At 36.1% G+C, this 22,924-nt stretch overlaps 1 protein-coding gene and 1 long non-coding RNA gene across 2 annotated transcripts in view; one reads left to right on the top strand and one right to left on the bottom strand.

Moving 5' to 3' along the window:
• Positions 1 to 19,122, bottom strand: part of LOC138857723 (uncharacterized) — a 127,884-nt gene extending 108,762 nt beyond the window's left edge. Inside the window, exon 1 of the long non-coding RNA XR_011396905.1 lies at positions 19,024 to 19,122. This is a non-coding gene — a long non-coding RNA (uncharacterized lncRNA). The remainder of the gene's footprint in view (positions 1 to 19,023) is intronic.
• A 2,031-nt stretch (positions 19,123 to 21,153) lies between these two features.
• On the top strand, positions 21,154 to 22,419 carry Rsf1 (Repressor splicing factor 1). Its single transcript, XM_014239208.3, has one exon. It carries the CDS (start codon positions 21,324 to 21,326, stop codon positions 21,927 to 21,929), a length of 606 nt encoding a protein of 201 aa, XP_014094683.1. The 5' UTR covers positions 21,154 to 21,323; the 3' UTR covers positions 21,930 to 22,419.
• The last annotated feature ends 505 nt before the right edge of the window (positions 22,420 to 22,924 follow it).

The raw sequence follows: 22,924 nt of genomic DNA, 5'->3' as shown, positions 1-22,924 counted from the left end.
GTGTGAAAATTTCAAATCGATCGGTACAGCCAGCGGAAAAATTTACCGCACCAACTCTGAAAACAACGTTTCGAGTAAAACACGTTTAATAGTTTGGGTGCGGATAACACTAAGTAAAAAAAATTATACAAATACAATTATATCTTCGAAACTATTTGCGGGCCAGTTTCAATATACATATAAGCAAACAAAAAATTTATTGTTTTGAAATTCACAAAGGGATATAACCCCTTAAATAGTAAATCTTAATTGCATACATTGCATAATTTTAGGCGAATAGATAAGTATTTCTTTCAATTACGTAACACGTGCTTCTAATTCTCAATTGATTTATTTAAAAATTGCCAAATAGACTTTGCTCTTAAATTACTAAGCTAAATTCAAATGCTTGTACGGAAAACATTTTTATTTCACAATATATCGTCACAAAATTTGACATAGATTATTATTCAAGACAAAAAAACTAAAATCTCAGAACATATTGTTCAAACGTACCACTCTAGCATATAGCTGCTATACAAACTGACCGATCAAAATCAGGGTAAACGATTTTTTATACCCTTTTATGCCTTAAGAAATGCACCTGTGAAGGGTATCATAGCTTCGGTACAGCCGAAGTTAACGTTTCTTCTTGTTTCTATTATTTTGCGCAAAATATTAATTCCATCAAGTGTAGCAAGCAAACATTTGCCCGTAATCCTTTGAGATTGCCTTCGCATTCAAATCCTCTTAAAAATCTTTGCAACACTTCCACTGCATGCAAGCGCTTAAATTATACTCAATCAAATATATGCCATTTCCTTAAAATATCCTATTCGTTTAGCAAAACAACAACTGTTACAATATTATTTGCATTTTAATGGTCTCAAAATATGTATGAAAACACCCACACATACACACGCATACAGACACATAGTCACGAATTCACATGCATTTATGTATGAAATATATACGTGTAAGTTACCGTTGTAGCCAGAGACACACCATTTAGAAGAAAATCAAGAAAATAGAGAAAAAAATCACTTTTTCTCACCAATTCTCGGTATTTGCATAAAAACTTTTCATTCGCCAAATGCAAGTAACTGCGAGAATTTCAACGAAAATATTTTCCACAATAAAGTTACAAACTCTGCCATAGAATGCAAAGTGTGCTCATACACTAGACTCAAAAACATAAATGTGTATGTGTGCGAGAGCAAGCCGTATTTATTTCAAGAAACTAAAACTATGCACTTCCGACACACCGAGGCACCGTGGCACACAACACAAGGACACAGTAGTGTGCCACATTCCGGCAGCCGTTGCCATTGCCGTCGATGACTTAACTTGAGGCGACTGTGTGTAGCTAACAAAAATACTACAGCACGCCGCTGGGTGTTATAGTGGCGCGGCCGATGAGTGGCGTGGCTAGGCGCAAAGAGAACGAGTTGCGGATGCTGTTATATGCGCTTTAGCTGCAAACGAGATTTTTATTTTGCTCGGCGCTGCTACAGCAGCATACAGCGCATTTACTGTTTTGATTTTGATTTTGTTATTGTTGCATTTTTTTAATTTATTTTTTTTTTCGTCTTTTTTACGGTTATTTTTACTACAATTTTGCCTTGGTGTGCTCTTGCCATGCCGTTCTCGAGTTGAAAATTTTACACTTTTGCACTTAAATCCGGAAGCAAAGCTGCTTAAGCGGCGCAAATTGGCCAACGCGCTTAGGGTGCAGCAACAACAATTGTCGTTTGTCGCCGCATACACACTAGGGCACAGTTCTGGCACTGCCATGCCGACAACAATTTGCACTTGCCCTACGCCAGGGCACTTTCAGCAGCCACGCTGAACGCCGAACGCCAGACGACAACTATGTAGTATATAACGACGACGACGGCGACTATGCGACAGTTGAGACAAAGCTCGAGCGCGCGCGTAAATGCAATGATCATAAGTGGATGAGTGGGCAGCGAACGGAAAGCGGCATTGCACGTCAAGTGGCATGGCAGCAACAACAAGCAATAACAATAACAACAACACCAGCACCAGCACAAGCTAGAGTACAAATTCACAGCCGTTTCCGGATTTCCGTGCGTACTTCAAGTATTTCCATGCGCGTACAGTCAAATGTGGCAACAAAGGCATAGCAATAAAGCCAACAACAATAACAATTGTGCAAGCGACAACGTTTTACCCACCGACAGTTGAGCAATTTCACCGACAATACACGCCGCGCTACGCACAAACACAAACACAAACAAACACATCCATTTCGCGGTAACGCTTACGCCAACAATGCACAGCGTAGCCGAAAAGCAACCAAATAAAATGCGAAACCCGTAAAGAAAACCGGTGAGCATCGAGAATATGGAATATTTCGCTTTTTTTGTGCATTGAATTTTTCCTGTATTTTCTGTAGCGCGAAATAGGCAACAGACATTGCATGTTTACCAACGGAAATGACAATGTGCGAACAAAGTGGGTGCGATAAACGCTGGTCAACATAGTTTTCCTTGTAAGAATAATGCATATTCGAGTCAAGAAAATTTAAAAACTTAATAAAATAACCATTAAATTCATATTATTCGCAAAAATTGGGCACTAGCGCCATCTATCGCACACTGTTTATTTATCGACTAAACCTAACTTACTTAACATACTCCTAAAACTTTTATGGTAAATAATTTTCCAAAATAAATCTCCGAATTGTATGCATAAATCAGCTACTAAGACATGAGACAACAAGTGAAAGATTTAAGGGTAGCTCTCGTAAAAAAGTTTCAAGAGTGGGAAGAAATTTGGTCGAATTAATATCAGACAAATTTGATTCAAAGAGAAACTTATAAAGCTTCTGACCACGATTCGTAGCCTGGGTTCTTAATTTATTGAATTTTTACCGATAAAAACCTTCTAATTTTTTCTATTCTTCGCTCAATTTTCAGCGAGAGAGTATAGAGACTTGCAAAACATATCTTGACAGGTGCTGTCATTTCTCACTCAATTGATTCTTCGCCAATACATGCAGCGGCTTCAACTTATGTTACTTAGTATACAATAGCAGGCATTTTGAACATATTTGAATTGATCCGACTAGCTTTTCCATGGTCCTCAACTAATTATATGCCTTCTTCTGTAACGTGTAAATTTAAAATAATTCTTTTAAGTCGCTCGGAGAGGACTGACAGAAACAAGAGGCTTAGAAAAAGGTTAAGGAGGTATTCTAGTTTAGGGACATGAATTTTAAATAATTTTGAAAGTGTCTTAAAAACAAATCAATCAATATTTTTACTATCGATTTTTTTTATCAGTTATTTATTAATGTTACAAGAGTACAGAAAAAATTAAAAAAAAGAGTGAAAATTTAAAAAAACTGGCAGCTGATGAAATGGGGGATCTCAAAAATTTGGCACCTGAGCATACACATGATTTGAACCCTCCTAGTCATCTGAAAGGCAAAGGAAAAAATACTATCAATATGCAATGATGTCGCAATTGTAAGAACTAGCGACAAAATGACGACTGTTTGAAAAAAAGACGTATTTTTTACCATTTTTTTTTATTTTTTCCAATTTTTTAAAAATAGTAAACATTTAAATTTGGGGATGAGACTAGTTCATACTCGAGAGAGTTTTATTAAAAAAATTCTCCGAAAATTTTTAGTGAATCGGTCCAGTAGAACTTGAGAAATCGTGGGTATCGTATTGAAAAGTCTTTTGTTCGATTAGACCCAGCCGAACCAGTGTGGAGGCCGGTTCAGTAAAATGTCGATATCTCCGAAAATAATTAAAATCCCCTCGTAGAAATATTATTAAATAGTTATACTTTGAATATATAAAAACATCGATTTTTTGGAAACCATGCACTAGAATACCCCCTTAAGCTAAGCTAATATGTTGTCATCATCGACAGATGCAGTTCGTATAAGATTGAAGCTCAATAAACTGTATTTATCAGAGAACAGTTTTGAACAGTTTTGTAATAGTTTTAAGTACATATTCCATACTATGATTATCTCAAGATCATATACTATAGAACTTAAGAATTTATTGTTTTCTGATTGTTTTGTTTTTTTTTTTGTAATCTGACGAGCAAACGGAAGAAGACAGAATAAAGCAGTAAGAAATAGCGACTCAGGTTATATGCTATACTAGACACTCACCGCCGAATTGTTGATCCAAACTTTACTAAAGCAGGCCGGTCCAAATTTGAAAGTCACGCATCCAAGAAATCCCAGAAATCAACTATGTCTAGATTCATTGTAAAACATTATTTTTATACCCTAAACAAGATATATTGAGTTTACCACGAAGTTTGGAGCATGCCGAAGGAAATGTCGGAGATCCTATGAAGTACATATATATATAATTAGCGTGGCGAGCAGAGTAATTTTGACCAAGTCAGTCTCTTTGTCCACATATACGAGATATAGTCTGCCAATTTTTGAGATATCGGTCTGAAATTTTGTAAACGTCTTTTCTTCCCAAGTAGCTGCACATTTGTCGGAATCACCGATTTCAGACCACTATACCATGTACTACAAACTGATCGATCCAATTCAAGTTCTTGTATGAAAAACTTTTTTTTTCACAATATACTTATATCTCTTTTCCGATCACTTTTATGTTATAAAATATGCACCTGTGAAGGGTATAATAGCCTCAGTGTAGCCGAAATTAGCGTTTTTCTTGTTATTCCTTCAAGAATACTTGTATGATTCACATCAACCGGAATGAAATTTTTTTCATCACATTTTTAAACATAATTCCAAGAATCTTAAACTCAAGCGCTTCAATAGGCCACCTAAGTGGATGTTGTCAACACACTCATATAAGAAATAACTATTTGCATATTTTTAATGCCTCGCTGAGAGAGCAAAATTAGCTCAGCAAGCAACGGTTTGTTTAGTCAACCAATTGCTAATTTGAGCGACCGCAAAAGCGCGATTATATTTAAGGTTAAGTGAGGGCAAGTGCCATAAAAAGCTTTTACAATTTTATTTTTATTGTAATTGGTTATTCATCTAACTAAAAAAGAATATCAAATATGAAGCTATTTAAATGAAATTTATAAAGAAACAGCATTTGCTTAAAAAATACTAAAAAGCTACACATTTTATAAACATTAACATAGCATATGTGATTTACTGTCACAGCTTCTGTGGTAGATTTTGTAAAAAAAAACAGCCGAAATTGAATTTGCCTTTGATTAACTTCACATTCCTTTTGATGTTATTGTATTTTCAGCGTTTAAATTTCATTTCGCTGCGCTTTGTTGCTATCTGCAACGTTATTGTTATTGTTGCTATCGTTGCTCTTTCAGCATCTCAATTTACTTCCTGTTGCTTTTGTCCATTTTTGCCGTTTTTCATATTTTTTATTGAAATTCTTCTTCTACCTCTGCTTGTTTTTATTAGAAATAGTAGCGCCGCCACACATATACATACACATTTTTGTGGTGTAATGCATATTAGAGCATACACACACAACCACATAGACTCAAATGCGCATTTATCCAGATATATTTATGAACGTTTGCCTTAATACGCAGTATAGCCTCGCATCCTTTACTCTAGCCACACACAGTTTGTTTGTATGTGTTATGCATTTTCTCTCATTTGCTGCGAGTTTGTAGGCATGCGAGTGTGTGTATATTGGTTGATTTCGTTATTTAAGTAAACTAGCAAAGGGTGGTTTTGGGCGCATAGCCTTGCACATGCACACACACATACAAATCAATGCTAACGGAATATGATGCTGTAAGCTTTCTAGTAACGGTACTACACCACCCAGGCGTCCGCTGGTGCCGCTAGCCAAACATGCTCGATACATGTGCATACACTCACATGTACATATATACCGTCAACTTCGGTTGCACCGAAGCTATAATACCCTGTACACCCTTTACAAAAAAAAAAGTTTCCATATAAGAAATTGATTTTGTTTAATCAATTTGTATGGCAGCTATACGCTATAGTAGTTCGATTTGATAAATTTATTCGGATTTCGTAGCGCTGCTTTGGACAATTATTAATGCCAAATTTCGTGAAGATATTTCATCAAACATAAAGATTTTCCCTGCAAGTACTTGATTTTGATCTCAAAAACTAAGGGACTAGTTCACATATATACAGACAGACAGAGAGATAGATGGATAAACGGACACGGACATATATATATATATATTATAGGGTCTCCGACCTTTTCTTCTGGGTATTACAAACTTCATGGCAAACTTAATACATATACCATGTTTAGGGTATAAAAATGTACGTGTATGCATGCAGTCAGCCAACGAAGCGTTGTACTATAGTGAGTTGAGGTACCATATTCCCTGCCAATTTCTTGTTACCACCAATGTTTTTACCACTTTCGCCTGCTCTTAATATTATTGTTGTTGACTTTTTTTTTGTTTACTCTCATTTTGTTGTTATTGCCATAACATTTCTTTGTTGTTACGGGTATAGCTTTGAAAGTTTAGTTGCTGCGCTCAATGCGCCGCCACTTTTGCTATGTGTGTGTGTGTGTAGTGATGAGCTGCGAAGTTGGCATGTAACTCGAATTTTCGGAAGATACTAAGCACACATACATACATGCATACATATATATATATAGGTATATATAATACATACGCTCATTGGTGGGTAGTAGAGTGTGCGTATGGTGGTTCACCAATTTTGCACGTTGTAAATTACCGAAAACGTCGCAATAAAAGCGAAAGTGTAATATGCACACAAACGGTTTTGCCGTTTCATCGTTTACCGTTGTAGAATACCGTTTTGGCGCTATCTGCATGTGTGCGTTCGTACAGTGGTGCAGATCAGTCGATTGTGTAATATTGAAAATAGTAGAGTATAAAATTTTTAGTAGACAAATTTGAAGAACGACGTTGCAAAAGTGTCACTATTTGATTGCTTTATGGCAAGTCACTTTACAAAAAATATTATTGGACTTATGTATGTATTTCGAAAATGAATAGACAACTTCGCAAACACAATAACAAAAGGTCTTTTGGGGAGTAATTGAAGTAATTATGCATTTTGTATGCTATTCTCATATTCCCATAGTCCTGAGTAGTTTTTCAACAAGCTGACGCTTGCACTGCAATACTTAGGTTCCTGGTTAGGCCAAAAATTGAGAGAGAGAGGCAGTTATAATGATTTCGATAAGACAATTTAAGGTGTGCAGAGCATATAAACCTTATAAATTCTTGACTATTGTTCATCTATTTTTCGGCAACTGCAAAAAAAATTCCTAACAAGAAAAAATTAACTTCGGTTCCACCGATGCTACTCGTATAATAAACATCAAAAATAAAAAAGTTTACTTACAAGAACTTGCTTGTATGGCAGCTATATGCTATAGTGGTCCGATCTGTACAATATATTCGAAGATTGTATCTTAACCTTTGTACATAGTGCTTTAGTATTGCCTAGGTCTTTAGATCGAGATTTACAGTTTGTTGAGAGCTAACGATAATGTCGAAAAGTACAAACACGATATAATAAATAAGGAAAACTATTTAACTTACATACTAACCGATTGTTTAAACTATGCAAAAGTAGACCTAGAAACACAGGAAATAATGTCAGTTTTTCAAATGTCACCTTCCCAAGAAAATCATAAAACCTCGTGCGATTCCAATATAGTAATAATAATTAGAGATTTTTTTAGTTCCTACACTAGTCGGGTCTACGAAGTTGAAAAGGAAATTTATTGATCCAAGATCCACAAAGTCTTCCAAAACTCTTCGATTCAAGCAAAAGCAACTCTCAAAGGGAATTCTGTCAAGCATAATCAAGTTTTTTTTTATTGATAAAGCTGCGCCATACGTAAATTGCATTAATCGAGAGAAATAGTTTTACTGCCTGCGCTGCCTAAACTTGCAATATCTATGTGGTGTGTTGTATTTCAAGTACAATATTGTTTAGGGTCATTATTATTGTTTCTTGGTAAAAGATATATATATATAAACTCGAATTAACACCATCAACAATTACGTGAAAGCCAAGTCGAGTACTCTTAAACTGTTTGACGCGACAATCTTTTTTTTTTTTGCCTTCGGATCATTTTAATTAAAAACCGCCGCTAGATGCTGCGTGGATTGGATATTTGAAAGGCAGCATCAATGGATTTATACCAAACCAAGTGGTGCAATCAAACGCTAACATTAAAATTAACCTGTTAATATCCAACACACCCCACTGTATGTTTAAAAATTAAATTTTATGGTTTAAACGAACTGAATAAATACCCGTCAACTATACAAACATACACACACAAAAGCATATACATATATAAAGTCAGGTGAACATGAAACTTTACCGTTTACGTTTTTACTCGAAGTTTATTTTTGGCAAGCTGAAGAAAATATGCACTTTGTGTCGGTTAACAACAACAATGCAACAGCAAATGTGTAAATAAGTATGCGGGTCTGCAACAAATAGAAACGTCAAGAGTGACAGCGAATAGCGAACGAGAATTTGCGAGCGTAACCTCATCAACCAATGCGGATGTCTAAATAAGCAAAAACAATATGTATTTACTTATATGCATGTATGTACTGTTATTTATGGCATATAGTTACAGAAAATCATTTAAAAAATAGACCATAATACAAATAAATAAATAAAAAATGCATGGTGGGAAAAGTGATGGCAACTAAGCGCCACCTGGAGCTGGAATAGCTAACGGTATACTATAAGTAGAAGTGTGTGCATGTATGCACAAGTATGTGGTTGCATGCTTTTGTGTATCCAAAAAATGAGCCACGAAAAGTTTGTCGCGAATTTTCGGAGTAAAAAAAACACATTTAAAACATGTGGGAGAGTTTGAAAAAAAAATATATTTTAAAAGGTAAAAAAAAAGCAGAAAAACCATTAACTTCGGCTGCACTGAAACTATAATACCCTTCACAAATAAAAAAGTTTCGATACAAAAACTAGATTTTCAATGTTCTGTTTGTATAGCAGCTATATGCTATTGTGATCCGATCTAAGCAATTTATTCAGAAATTATAGCATTATTTTGTGAAGATATCTCGTCAAATGAAAAAGTTTTCAATACAAGGACTTGATTTTGAACGTTCAGTTTGTATGACAGCTATAAGCTATACTGATCCGATATGGGTGATTTTCATAACTGAGCAGCGACTTGGGGAGAAAAGAATGTGTGCAAAATTTCAGACCGATATCTCCAAAACTAAAGAAACTAGTCGCATATATACAGACGAACAAACATGTCGACTCAGTTCGTCAGGCTGATTGTTTATACGAGTATACGAGTATATTTCATAGGGTCTCCGACGTCCACTTCGTGGCAAACTTAAAATACCATCTACAGAGTATAAAAATAAATGTATATGTGTATATACCGGCATTTAACCAGGTATGTGTGTGTGTCTAAAACTAAATTTCGAAATTGTAAAAATTCTATACGGAAAAACACTTAAACACAACGCTACAATAAGCGTGTGGAGCGTGAAAATATTTTTTTAGAGGAAATAACAACTGCCAAAACAGCTGCAAATAGAATACGCACCTATATATTTACATACATACTTGTATACGCCTTGCAATTTTTGACAGGTGAGCGTTGCAAAAAAAAATTCGAAATATATTGCAGCAAATGCTTGCCTGGCGCTTATTGCGTGGTTCGGTTGGAGAAGCATACGTTTCACGTTAGTTTGCCACAACAAAAAACTAAAAAATAAAATTAAAATAAATAAAAATAAAAATATATAAAAACATAAAAAAAACACAGAAAAGAAAGCACACATATTATAAATAAACACAAACAATGTATTACGTCATTTGTGCTAACAAAATGATAGACGTGCAGCTTTAGCAACCACTGAAGGCGACAAAAATGTGCGCAAAGCCACCAATGCACCGTTGGGTGCTGCATTTTTCTTACATACTCACATACATTCATGGATGTAAGCGTGTGTATGCTTGCTAGTAAAATGTCACATACTTTGAGGCGCAAGCCAGCTTCATTACAAGTAAAATAGAGTTGAGTAGTGTTGGTTAAAAAAATAATAGGAGCACAGTGACAGTCTCGATAACAGTGAGAATAGCAAATAAACATACAGACAAATATATCAAGTTGACAGAGATAGATGGTTGTAATGGTACAGGGCATGAACAGTGCTACACAAAAATATGTCAGTTTAAGAGAACAAATGAACAATATCAGAAGATTAAAAATAAATACATATGTATAAAAAAACGGAATAAAATCCAGTACTTTCTGTCAGTTATTCTTCTTCAGAGAGCAACAGTTAAACACAACAGATTTTATAGTACAAACCGGTACTAAGTGGAACTATTGCCAGACTAAGTCCAGAACTGCTGTTGAATTATTTTTGTAAACTGTAAGCTTAAAAGGGTACAATTGAAAGAGATGATCGCTTCCAAGTGTATTGTTGCATGGCAAAAATGTTACTCCTAAAATAAGCTCCTTTAAGTACATACTATCAAGCCTCTAAAAATCTATTAACCGCTCAGACTGCTAAACCCTTGAACCAGTGATGCTTCAACTGCTTTAAACCGTCTGAAAAATACGTTTTCTGAAGCGCTAAAGAGATCCTCGCATTCGATTCAAATTACAGTAGGGAGTGAGTTTTTCAAGTTATGAAAAAAAATTAAGTCGTTTAGAGACATATCTGGAGAGCACGGTTGATGGTTCGAAAATTTATAGCCTAATTTAATTGGTTTAACCATGCTAAAAGCGCAGTCTTCTGCTCCTCCAAGTATGTTAACCGTCTGAAGATCTCTGTTTCAAGTGTTGCTAGGTCTCTGATATGTAACAGTGGATCCATGCCTCGTCGACGATCAACGTTGGAGAAACGTCTTCAAATTGCAGTTAAACAGCGTCAAACACTATTGAGCAGTGATCTCACGGTTGCATTTGTTGTACGGAATGAGCAAGCATGTTACTTATCTCGCCAACAGCGTTCTTTCATTGTAGCCGTTTTCGATGCTCGTGGGCGTGACATAAAAAACATGGTGGGACCACTCTACAACGCTTAGAATCAATTTCGGACTAACGCCGTCGAAAGAGAAGAATCACTGTATATACATATGTATCATGACCAAGCGCTCTTTGACTTCACTGCACACTTCCGCTTTCAAAAACTGGTATCGAATCACCGACCGATATTGCACTTATGACAAAAACTTTTTAGAACCAACACATTTAATCTTAAGGGTAATTACCATAGTTCAAATTGTTTGTAAAAATTCAGTAACAACAAATTTTTGCAAGTCACTGTACTGCCATTAGACACAGCTATATATCGCAACTCACACGCCCAAAGCGACGACGACAGGTAAGCGCGCCGGCAATGCACGCTAGTGACAATGATGATGACGACGCGTCTTTGGTGTTGGCACTGTCGGATTTACATGTCCTCAGCTAACCCTTGCGAGTGTCAGTCGTGGGCGTCTGGACGCCAATAGGTATATTATTAAATGAAGTGATGTGGTGTGGCGTGGCTTGGAGTGAAGAGGATTGCAGGAAAGTGAAGTTTGGCGACAAGCAGTGACGAGTCGCGTAGCAAGAGTAACTTAATGCAGTGCTTCAACGATTCTCATTTACTTCCAACTTTTTTCTACCGCTCATTTTTATGACTTTGAATGGCAGCCGTAGGAAAGTAGTAAAAAAGCAACAAAAAAATCAAAAACAAATAAAAAACCAACAAAAAAAAGGAGGAGTAAAACTAGAAGCGTTGATGTAAACGTGAGGTGCGCTTCTCATAAGCTGTACCCACAAGCAGGTAACACACACACTTGCTCATGCATATGTATGTGCCCATGTGAGTATGTATTTGTGTAAGCATCTAAAGGCACCTACACATGTAGTTACAAGTCACTTGAATCCAGTATGTTTGTATGCCAAGTTCTCCGCTTTGGCTGCCTGCGGGCACCTCTACTGACACTTCTCAGCTCCGCACTTTGTTGGCTTGGCTGCATGTGCCTGTGTGTGTGTGTGTGCTTACTCTTGTGTGTAAGTCAAAGCCGTTACTTGACAGGCAAAGCAAGCGTGGCATGCGAAGTTACATTACACGCACACACACATATGTACAAACAGAAATATATAAAAGGATTCTCACACGAAATGGCGCAAAGAAAAACGTAAACTTTTCAAATGAATTTCACTTAGAATTACGAGATTTTTACATTTTCACTTGTTGTCGGCAACATTTCAATGTTTCCTTTTTTATTATACATTTTACACGTGTGTTGTTGTTGTTGTTGTTGCATAACATTACACGTGTTTATTTATGTATCTATTGGCCAACAAAAACAACAGTCAGCCAAAGCCGGGCCAGGCAATCAGACGCCCGCTACGGCACTTGACGGTGGCGTTAACGGTATTGCCATTGCTACATGGTAGGGGGTTATAATGAGGAAATGGTGCCTAAAACTATTTACATTGACATATTGAATGTGTCTCCGACCGCTGTCACTCAGCGTTAAACTCACGCCATTTCACCCAGCCATCGAGTCAAACAACCATCCATCCAGGCAGCGGAGTTCCTGTAGATATCAGCCGCTCCTTCGTTACTTTACATTATCAAAAGCGTGGAGAATTCAAGCATTTCAAGTGCTTGTTAATTTAGATTAGGGCGCATTTTTCTAGATTACTTAAGCGCGCTTGGGAGCGGCGGGTAGCTATCTATCGCTTTGGCTTCAATATTTTTTTTTTACTCTTCATCTCTCTTACTTTTATTTTTGCTATCACAGAAGTTGTTAGCTTAAGGAATAGATTTACTTTTGCGTTCGTTGGCATTTGTTTGTCTATTGACGTTGCCTATTTGACAGCGTGTGCTTTGGTATATGTTAGTTTAACGGTATTTGTGCGTTCGCGTTCGCTTGGCTGGCTAAATTTTAAAATGATGATGCAGTTAAAGACCGGAAACAGTAACACGTTTTTCTAACCCATCTACTTGATTGTTTTTAGACATATTTACACTGTTGTATTTACACACATCCACATGTATATATGTATATGTGTATATATATATATATATATTTATATGCATTTTACGTTTTTTATGTACTGTTAGTATATAAACATGTACATATATGCGCATACCAAAGATTTTGAGAGTCTATTGAAATGTTACATTAGTTGTAACAGGCGTATTTAAATTAAATGGAACTTAAGTGAAAAAGTAAGGTGGTCTCGGTATGCAGCTGCATCGAAAAAACTAACAAAAATTGTAATAATGACAAAAGAACAGCGTTGCCGCTTATAACAACCGAGCGTCTTAAAACTATATCGGCAACTCCTTGAAAGAAAAGGACAAAATTGCAGCTCAATATCTCAAAAACTGAGGGACTACTTTAAGTTTAGGCTAAAGCGCGCGCCAGAAAAGTGCATTGGCCATACCAAACTCAAAAGGTAAATGGAAAATGAGGATGGACTAACAACTAAAAAACCATTTTGGAACTGGCTTCTATTACGAAGCAAATAGACGCTTTAAAGGTGCTCTTAATATTATTGTAGTTTACGAAATTGCTTACATCGCTTTTCTTGAAGTCGTAATAGCACATCAAAAAGTCTACTTTAGCTGATCTTTAAGAAGTTAGCTTAGCTAGCTAATGGTAGCATATGCCTACAATGGGATCGCAGATCATATTATACAAAGTAAAGTCGAGAATTTGTATTAGAAAACAGGCCAGGTTGATGCACATAAGAACACGTTGTTGTTATAGCTGCAGAAAACATTATCCAAACCATGTTGAGGTATACGGCCAAAGTGATAGTTCTTGGATGTATGTGTATACATATTATATATCCAACGTATTAACGTATACAGGCAGCCATGGCTAGTCAGATTACCTAATATTCCATAAGCTCAATATCTCGAAAAACATTTTTTAAGGAAGGCAAAATCTTATATAGATCGAATTCGCTCATTCATCCGAAATGATCCTTTCCAAGGGAATTGAGCTCCTGTGTCTCTTTTCATTGAAGATCTTATAATCTAAGCTCCTTTATTATAATTTTTTAAAACTAAAATAGATCTTTAGCGTTCTTTACAACATTTTCGCCTTCAGGAGATTGATAAAAACTCAGCAGCTTCTGTATAAGTTTGGGCTTACGCTACGTGCAGATAAATACTAGCTGGATTCTTCATAATTTTCAACTCTTCAAACTTATCTATTCATAATTTTTTTACTCTTTGGCCTTGGTTAGACCTTTGATTATTTGATACTTGATACTTACAGATGGTATTCTCTACGTGTTGATGCCATTCTTGAATGCAAAAGTGTATACGGAAATCAACTGAAAAACAACAACTGGTTTCAAATATGAAAATCGCGTTGATGACTGCTGAAGTAGCAAAGTGTCTTTTTCTATGACTAACGATTTTTCAAAATTATTATTTAAGGATGCAAGTTCAGAATAAATTTACTTTTTTTTTTGTTTCTGCTTTAGCCAACATAACCATTTGGCATTTGGTTTTGCGAATACAAATAGTTTACAAGTAAATAAATCGCATTTAAAAAATATTATGAATATTATGAATTGTATGTAAAATTTTTAAATTTTTTTCTGCTTTATCCAACACAACCCTTTGGCAGTACAGATGATTTTCTTAAATAAAGCTCATTTAAGCAAACTGCAAGTCTGCTGAAAATCATAAAAAGCTTTCTTAATTAGAAGTTATACCTTTACGGAAGTAGATGAGATTTCATCACACAAACTCTACCAACCTAACCTCACAAAATTATATATTCCAGATAAGCAAACAACTGGGAATTACTTCAAGCATTCATAAGCCATTCTAAATCATAGCTTAACAAGTGAGACGTTATGCGCTTACACTACAATACCAACCTGCAAAGATAGGATTTTTTTATAACAAAACTCTTTAGGGCTTATACGAAACGAAAGCTCACTTACAACACGAAGACTAGAAGTCATGATGTGAGTGAAATTGCATGTACATATATATATTTTTTTAAATTGCATGCTGAGTAGTCTATGACAGTTACAAGCCGAAGGATATTATATTCAAAGCGATTTAGTTACATATGCTGACATGTAGATACACGCATACACACACAACAAGTGAGGTGCATACAGCCAAGCACAAAGCACGAACTTATACGCAACCATAGTCATTATGCCAAGTCAAGCCACAATAATCCATGTTTTTAACAAACTCAAGGGTATGAGCTGCCTACATAGTTACATACATATATAAAAATGCATGTTGGCGCGTGTTGTAAATGATTGTAGAAGAACGCAATGATGCTGAAAGCGATTCTAAACAAATTTGTGAATTTTCATTTTAGTGCTCATTTTTTTCACCAACTTGCAGCCGCTATTCAACCGACTGACTACAAGGAATAAAGCATATAAGCATAGAGTTGGGGGCCAAGGTGACGCAGTGTGTTAATGTGTTGGTGTGAGTACAATAATATATGTAACGGCGCACAAAGCAACGGATGGCAGTAAATGCTGATGACTGTGTATACATATGTATGTAATACTCGTAGTTTTGTGCCAGCAGCTATGAAGCCTTGCAGCTCGCGCACCTACAACACCAAGCATGGCATACATTTAAGCACATATACACACATATGTATGTGGCAAATGAGCGAACGCGCGTATGCGCCGCTGTCAACCGATAAATTGATGTGTGCGCCTATCATTCAAGTCGATTGCCTGTCAAAAAAATTCAAATTTCCTTCACTTTCATCTTTGATACGTTATAAGCGGCGACGAAGTTGACAACAAACTGATTTACTTGCTCCTACAAATCCGCCATGACGGCGAGGTGAGCGCATTACTGAAGTTTATATTATATTATATATTACTACATATATATAATATATGTACATATGCGTGTGTGTGCAGCCTAACGAGGCAAACATGTGTGGCATGCATGTATGTGCCTTTTGTTTGCAAGATAATGACTGCCTTGCGGCATGCTTGACGTAATATGCACGACATTACGGAGAATGCGTTTAGGTGAAATCATTGAGCATTAAATGGAATTTTGAGGAAATTGAAATGTTAATTAAAATATGTCTGAACGTTAATGTGGTGTAAAAAAAAAATCTAAAATTAGCATAAGGTTTATGATTTGTTAAGTGGAAATTATGCAATTAAGGCGGGTGTTGGGGCTAGATAGTGAGTTCACTTGCTTTACTGTTAATCCAAGGATAATCGATTTGAATGCCATAGCTTGCGTTGGTTGCATGTGACTTGAGAACTCTTTGATATGACGAATAGCATCGAGACATATACCACGCAAGATCAAATTTGACTCGGACTGGTCCATTTAAACATTCGTTTGCAAAAACGACGTCGAGTAGAGGTGGCAAAAGAGATGCTTGCCGACGAAGCTGAGCAACTTACATTCTTTAAACGCATTATTGCTGGGGGCGTGATGTGGGTTAACGAATGACATCGAAACTGTCTAACAATCTAGCGAACGACGCTACAAAAATTACCAGAAACCGAAAAAACCAATATTTACTAAAAGCACTGAACTCCGCCGCCGCCGAAGCTTATTACAAGTGTACGAAAAATTGGATTGCATGCATCGGCTCAAAACTTGCCTATTTTGAGGGCGCTAATAAGGATTGAATATAAAAATCAAAATTCACCTTTTCTTTTGAACACACCTTGTAAATGTCAAACACATGTTTTTACTTTAACGGCTCTTTTGACAGCTAACTCTCTAGAAAATTCTATATATTATGTGTAGTGAAAAGAAACCCATTATTTTTCCAATAGGAACCAGGACCTAAGCATTACACAAAAAACCGTTTGGAACCATTTAAATAAGGCTGGATACGAAAAGTAATAATTTAAGCATTCAATTTCATGCAAAAACAATGGATTTCTTTTTACTACACCTAATATTTAAAAAGACGATCTGTCACTGAACTTGGCGCACCTTTGCACTACATGCGCCCTGAGCAACAGTAAATTTTACAATCAGGCAAATCAGAAATGACATGATTGCAGTTAAATTTACATATAAATATACCATTATAATTCTTCTTTTTTTTTGTTTATTTTTCGACAAATTATAATTTTTGAGCGCTTGTTTTTTGTTCTCCCCCGACATTCTCCGTAAAATTTGCTTCACTTTGACCTGAATACGAAGCTAAATGTTAGCCGGCATATTTTATTAGTGCAGTTCCACAAACAAACAAACAAATAGACAAACAAATGTCAACACACACATATTCAAACACAATTTATATCCGCATATATACATATTTAATTGCCTTGCATGCATAAATGACAAAGTTTGGACACGTCCAAACTGCATAGTGCCAGTGATTGCAGTGGAGCGTGCGCCAAAAACTCTGCATACAACAACAACAACATAATACATTTATTAGAGACTTACTTATACACTGGCATATACCATATATATATATATAAATAATTTTTTTTATGACTCATGTTCGTAATGAATTGAGTTAACTTTTAAGCGCATATTTCTCTGCATTTTTTACACACGAGTATCTGGTACTCACATACAGCGCGGCCTTAAAGTTGTAGAGCAACGCATGTGTTTTTCAACTGCTTCTTCTTCTTAATTTAGTAGAAAGAAAGTGGACATCTCGGTAAGGATGTGTCACACTGATATGCTATTCAGACATAAAACTTTTAATGGGATAGAAGTTGAACTTTATTTCTCTATTACTTAGTAAACGATGAGTGACAGGATGCATATGTATGTATGCAAATGTGTGTGTATCTATGTGTAAGCTTTTCTTTAAAACCATTATACATACATATATGTGCTAACTAGCAGTAGTCGCGCACAATAAATTAAAGCATATAGATTTATGTAATGTAAAAGCAATCTCCACCCATAACTATTCAATGTTTTATTTAGCGAATACATTTCAGAAGGTACAAAAGTTCCGAGCTCTATAAAGAACTGCAAAAACTTAGATATAAAAGGTAAAGTAATAACAACACGAATGTTGAGGAGATGCCCACTACATATGGGTCTATATAACCGCAACGAAACCGAACTGTCAGCTCGATAGCATATCTCAATTATTTAAGGAAAGTTTTCCGCTGCAACCAGAATATACCAACGACAGTCTACCCTAGGAAGGACAAGAGAACGAACTTTAAGAAAAGATTTAAAATTACGCCAGACAGCAAAACGAAATGAATAGTCTCGCTCCAAATAAGTATTCTTTAGTATACTGACGAATCGTAAAGAGCGGAGGCAGGTGGTACTAGGATAGTGAAACCAAGAACCAAATTCAATCAGTCTTCAATCTTCCGAGCCTACTTCAAGTGATGCCCATAACATTCGGGTCTATGTTTCCGGAGGAACTCGAACTGTCAGCTCGACAGCATTTCACAATTATTTGAGGCATATTTTCGACACTACACAGACGTACCGATGACACTCTGTCTTATCAACGGGATGAGGACAAACCTCAAAAGTATTCAAAATTGCGCCAGGCAGAAATAAGAACTGGATTGTCCCCGCTATATACTTGTAATATATGACTATAATGAGCATATACTGACGGTTCGTAAACAGCGAAAATATACTGGTGCTAGGATGGTGGCACCAAATACCAAGTAGTCAGTATCCATGGCAGTTTTCCGAGCATATTTCAAGCTAAGGTCTTCGCCGTTAGTTGGTTTTGCAGATATAGCGAAACTATAATACTAACAACGAATTACAATATTTACTAAGAGTCAAGCAGCTCCTCAAGCAATAAAAAGCTTAACAGTACAGCCGAGGAATCGCTTACGACTCAGTTTCACAAATTCAAATTTAATTTTTAATTCAAAATTGTTTAATAAAAAAATTCAAATTTGATTTTTCATCCAAAATTTTTAATTCAAAAGTGAAAGTTTCATTTTTAATTCAAAATTGTTTAATAAAAACACTAAAATTTAATTTTTCATCCAAAATATTTTAATTAAAAAATTTGCAAGCCTGTCCTGTGCAGTGTATAAAAACCAGGGGAGTTAAAAAATTTAAAGTCGGGAGGCAATCTAAAAATAACAAAATTTTTATAAAGCTCACCTGTATTCAATTAACTGCAATAATCTCAATACCAGCGTGTTGTTACGAAAGACTTTATATCTTATTTTTGACAATATAAATATTACGGAATCCTCCGTTTAAAATTCACTAAAACAAATTTTTTCTTATTATTTACCACATTAATACTTTTTAAGCACTTATATATATATTTATTTTTTTACTCATAAATTTCACTATCACTAATTTATTCACTTAAAATTTAGTTCAAAGAACTTAAGCGATTGCTACTAATTTACAATAATGTATGTTTTTCATCTCTTTTTAGCAGCTGTTTGTTTTCTTTTCAATTTATTTTAATTAAGTTAGCTTTGTTGATTATTATTATTTCTACCAAATCATGCACCGCACAATGCCAATAAAATTATTTTATACTCAACAAATACACTTTTATTTTAATTTATAGTAAATTTTGTTTATTTTTTTAAATTTCGTTTTAATTTGTTTTTATTTATCATTTTTGTTTATGTTTTACAAACAATTGTGTTGAAAGTTTTTTGCTTCCAATTACAATTACTATTTATGCAGCGATTCACATTTTCGTCAATATATTCAATTTTCTATTCACTGCGCAAATTTTGTTGTCATATTTATTGTCTAGGCGAAAGTTGTAATCAACACTGTCACTTTATGAAAGTCGGCGACGCGCGAGATATTAACAAGCAAATATATAATATTTTTAATTGCCAATAATGCTCGCATCAACAAAATGCGAGACACTAGACTCACAACGCCATATCACTTTATATCAATGGCTTCGTCACACCGTCGTCGTCAACGCGTATTAATACCGAGTAAAATGAAAATAACCGTTCAACCGTTCAATGTAATTCACCCACGTCCAATTACGGCAACTCACTAACATCGACTAGGATACACCACGCACGCCAAGCATAAATCCGAGCCAGTACCACCAGAGTCGTGACAGAGTCAGTGACGACGAAACGTGATGAAAACATTGCTTCGGCGCTGCGCGATAGCCACACTATTGCCGAAGTTGATGTCCTCCAACAACACAGACCGGCAAAACAACGACAACAGACACAACAACAGGCACGCATATACAGGCGGGGGGTGGTGAATGTTGTGCGGCTATGTTCATAACGGAGTTGTTGTTGATGGAGTTGGTGGTGGTGGTTTGGTGGTGCTCAAAAAACCGAGCTGATAAAATAGCAGTGTTGGAAAAGGATATATGCTTTACAGGAATGGGTTACTGCAAATGCAAGCGGTGGTTGTTCGAAGAAAGTAGCGTACCTTTAACTGTGCGCTGTATGCGCTTGTTTTGGTGCCTCAGCAAGTCAACTGCTGGTTACACTTTGTATATGCTTGTACACACATATTTACGGCGTGAAGGCACATTTACGCGCACCAGTATATGAATGCACTGGCAGGGGGTGATTTTGGGTGGCAGTTAGCGTCTCTCATGCAAGTCTGAGCTCAGTTGGTAGGTACTAGCGCTCTCTTGGCACAGTGGTTGCGGTTAGCTGCATGTGCAAATCCATCATCTTTTCTAAATATGTGAAAACACACAGTAATTATTGTTTGCATTTCAACGTTGAACAGAAAAATTTTTATTACCAAGGAATTGAACGCGAATCAAAGGAAACGAATGAAAAGGCACCGGAAAGTAATAAAGATGGATGAACTGCATTATCGGTAGCATAGAGCTATGACAAAAAATTAATCGATAACTGTAGAAGTTTGAATTTTGTTTGCCTTTTTTATTTAAGTTAATAAATCTCACTCTTTATAACTATATATACTCTCTGAAACCAAAAAAAGCAAATACAAGGTCAAACGTTTTGTTGAAACTATTTGCTTTTCTATATTTTTATATTTAAAAATTATAATATATATAATATATATTTATATAAGAAATTACTCACCACGAAATTGTCTTTACTTTTCCAATTTAGCGTAACTAAGCGCAAAATTTTATTTTTATATACAAATTTTTGGTTGCAGAAATTTTTATATAATTTATGATTGCGGAATAGTGTTGTTGAATACCCATAAGTAATCTTTTACAATTCGGAAAAATGTGCTTTATATTTGCAATTCATTTCCGTTTCGGCAAGGCAACTCTGTGTGCGAACCAAGCCAAAAACCGACATTTTGTTTTTCAAGCAAGCGAAGCACGAAAAATATTATACACACCCGATTTAATCGATTGAAGCCATTCAAAGTAGCAGCAGCAATTGTACGACGAGCAGCAGGAAAAAGTGTAAAATTAATTAAATATACCCATATATAGTCAGAAAAGTAAATCAAATTAAGTGAAAATGGGTGATCAACGAGGCACACGCGTCTATGTCGGTAATTTAACCGATAAAGTGAAGAAGGATGACCTAGAAGGCGAATTTACAAAGTATGGCAAGTTAAATTCTGTTTGGATTGCTTTTAATCCACCAGGTTTCGCTTTTGTTGAGTTCGAGCATCGCGATGATGCCGAAAAAGCCTGCGACGTCCTCAATGGTACAGAATTGCTGGGCTCACAATTACGTGTAGAAATCTCCAAAGGACGGCCACGTCAAGGTCGTCGTGGTATGGGCGACCGTGGCCGACGTGACTTCGGCCGCCGTAGCAATAGCGGTGGTGGTGGCGGTGGATACCGTCAACGTGGCTCCGGTAGCGGCGGCGGACGTTACCACGACCGCGGCTATTCCGGTGGTGGTGGCCGTCAAGGTGGCGGTTACAGCAGCCGTGATGGCGGCAGTAGTGGCTTCAATCGACGCGACGTTTACGGTAGCAGCAGTGGTGGACGAGATAGTGGACGCTCATTCGGCGGTAGTGGTGGCTACGGTAGCGGAAGTGGCGGACGTAGTGGTGGCAGCAGCCAAGGTGGAGGACGCTTCAGATCGCGTTCACCAGTCGGTCATCGCTTCTAAACTAGTTCAGCTAAGGAGAGAACAAAGTAATCTAAAAAAATAATGTGTTTAAGAGAAGGTAGCAAGAGGTGATTGTTGGATCTCGCGTGTATGTAGGACCAACAGCGCAATTTTGAAAATTTTTAGGAGATTACTAGTACGCAGTAACAAGAGAGTATTTGAGAAATGCAAAACTGCAATTCGTTTTAGAAATGTAAGGGCTATCGAAATACAAAACAAAAACACAGTGTGTTTAGTTAAAAAAAAAAAGAAAATACAAGAAAACAAAAATTCAATAATTGGTATAAGTAAATGTAGAACAAATAGACATCATGCAACCGAAAAAAGCGCGATGATGATGATGAAGATGATAATTTGTAGAAAATGTCTACCGCTAACAAAATTTAGTCGCTATTTATAAGCTAATTCGAGACAACAGTTACTACGCAAACAAATATAACTTTGAAATAAATATCTTCAATATCTATATATACTTACAGTATTCGTAAAATTATCTGGATGTATTGATTTTACTTCGAATTTTCGTTTATACTACCTTATATTAATTTTTCGCTAAACTTATCTACACAAACATATTTCAAACTACGACATACGACGTATTTAATATATTCTACACTTCCAGCCTCAAATCCACGCCTTTACACGCTCGCTCGCGTATACGCATTATCCAAGCTCCAACCTCGCAACTACGAATTGGCTTCGTTTTGTGTTATCTTCGCAGACAAAAGAAGTTTAAAGCAATCTTCGAACATTCATTCCAGCTGCATATAAACGCGTTTTATAAAGCACGCATACGGCGGACTAAGTAAGCGCAGAATGTATCAATTAGTCACATTAAATGTCCTCCGTTTGTAATATTTCTATCGTACTTCGTATGTTACGTATATTACGCTCACGAAACACGTTTTCCAAAACTTCCAACATTTTTATACTCAGTCCTCCGCCTTTTAATTTTCGTTTGCCACCATTGCGTCGCACATTTCCGCTTTTCATAC

The sequence above is a fragment of the Bactrocera oleae genome, chromosome 6 (assembly GCF_042242935.1).
Source record: "Bactrocera oleae isolate idBacOlea1 chromosome 6, idBacOlea1, whole genome shotgun sequence".
Taxonomy (NCBI): Eukaryota; Metazoa; Arthropoda; class Insecta; order Diptera; family Tephritidae; genus Bactrocera; species Bactrocera oleae.
This window is presented reverse-complemented; position numbering and strand designations above follow the sequence as displayed.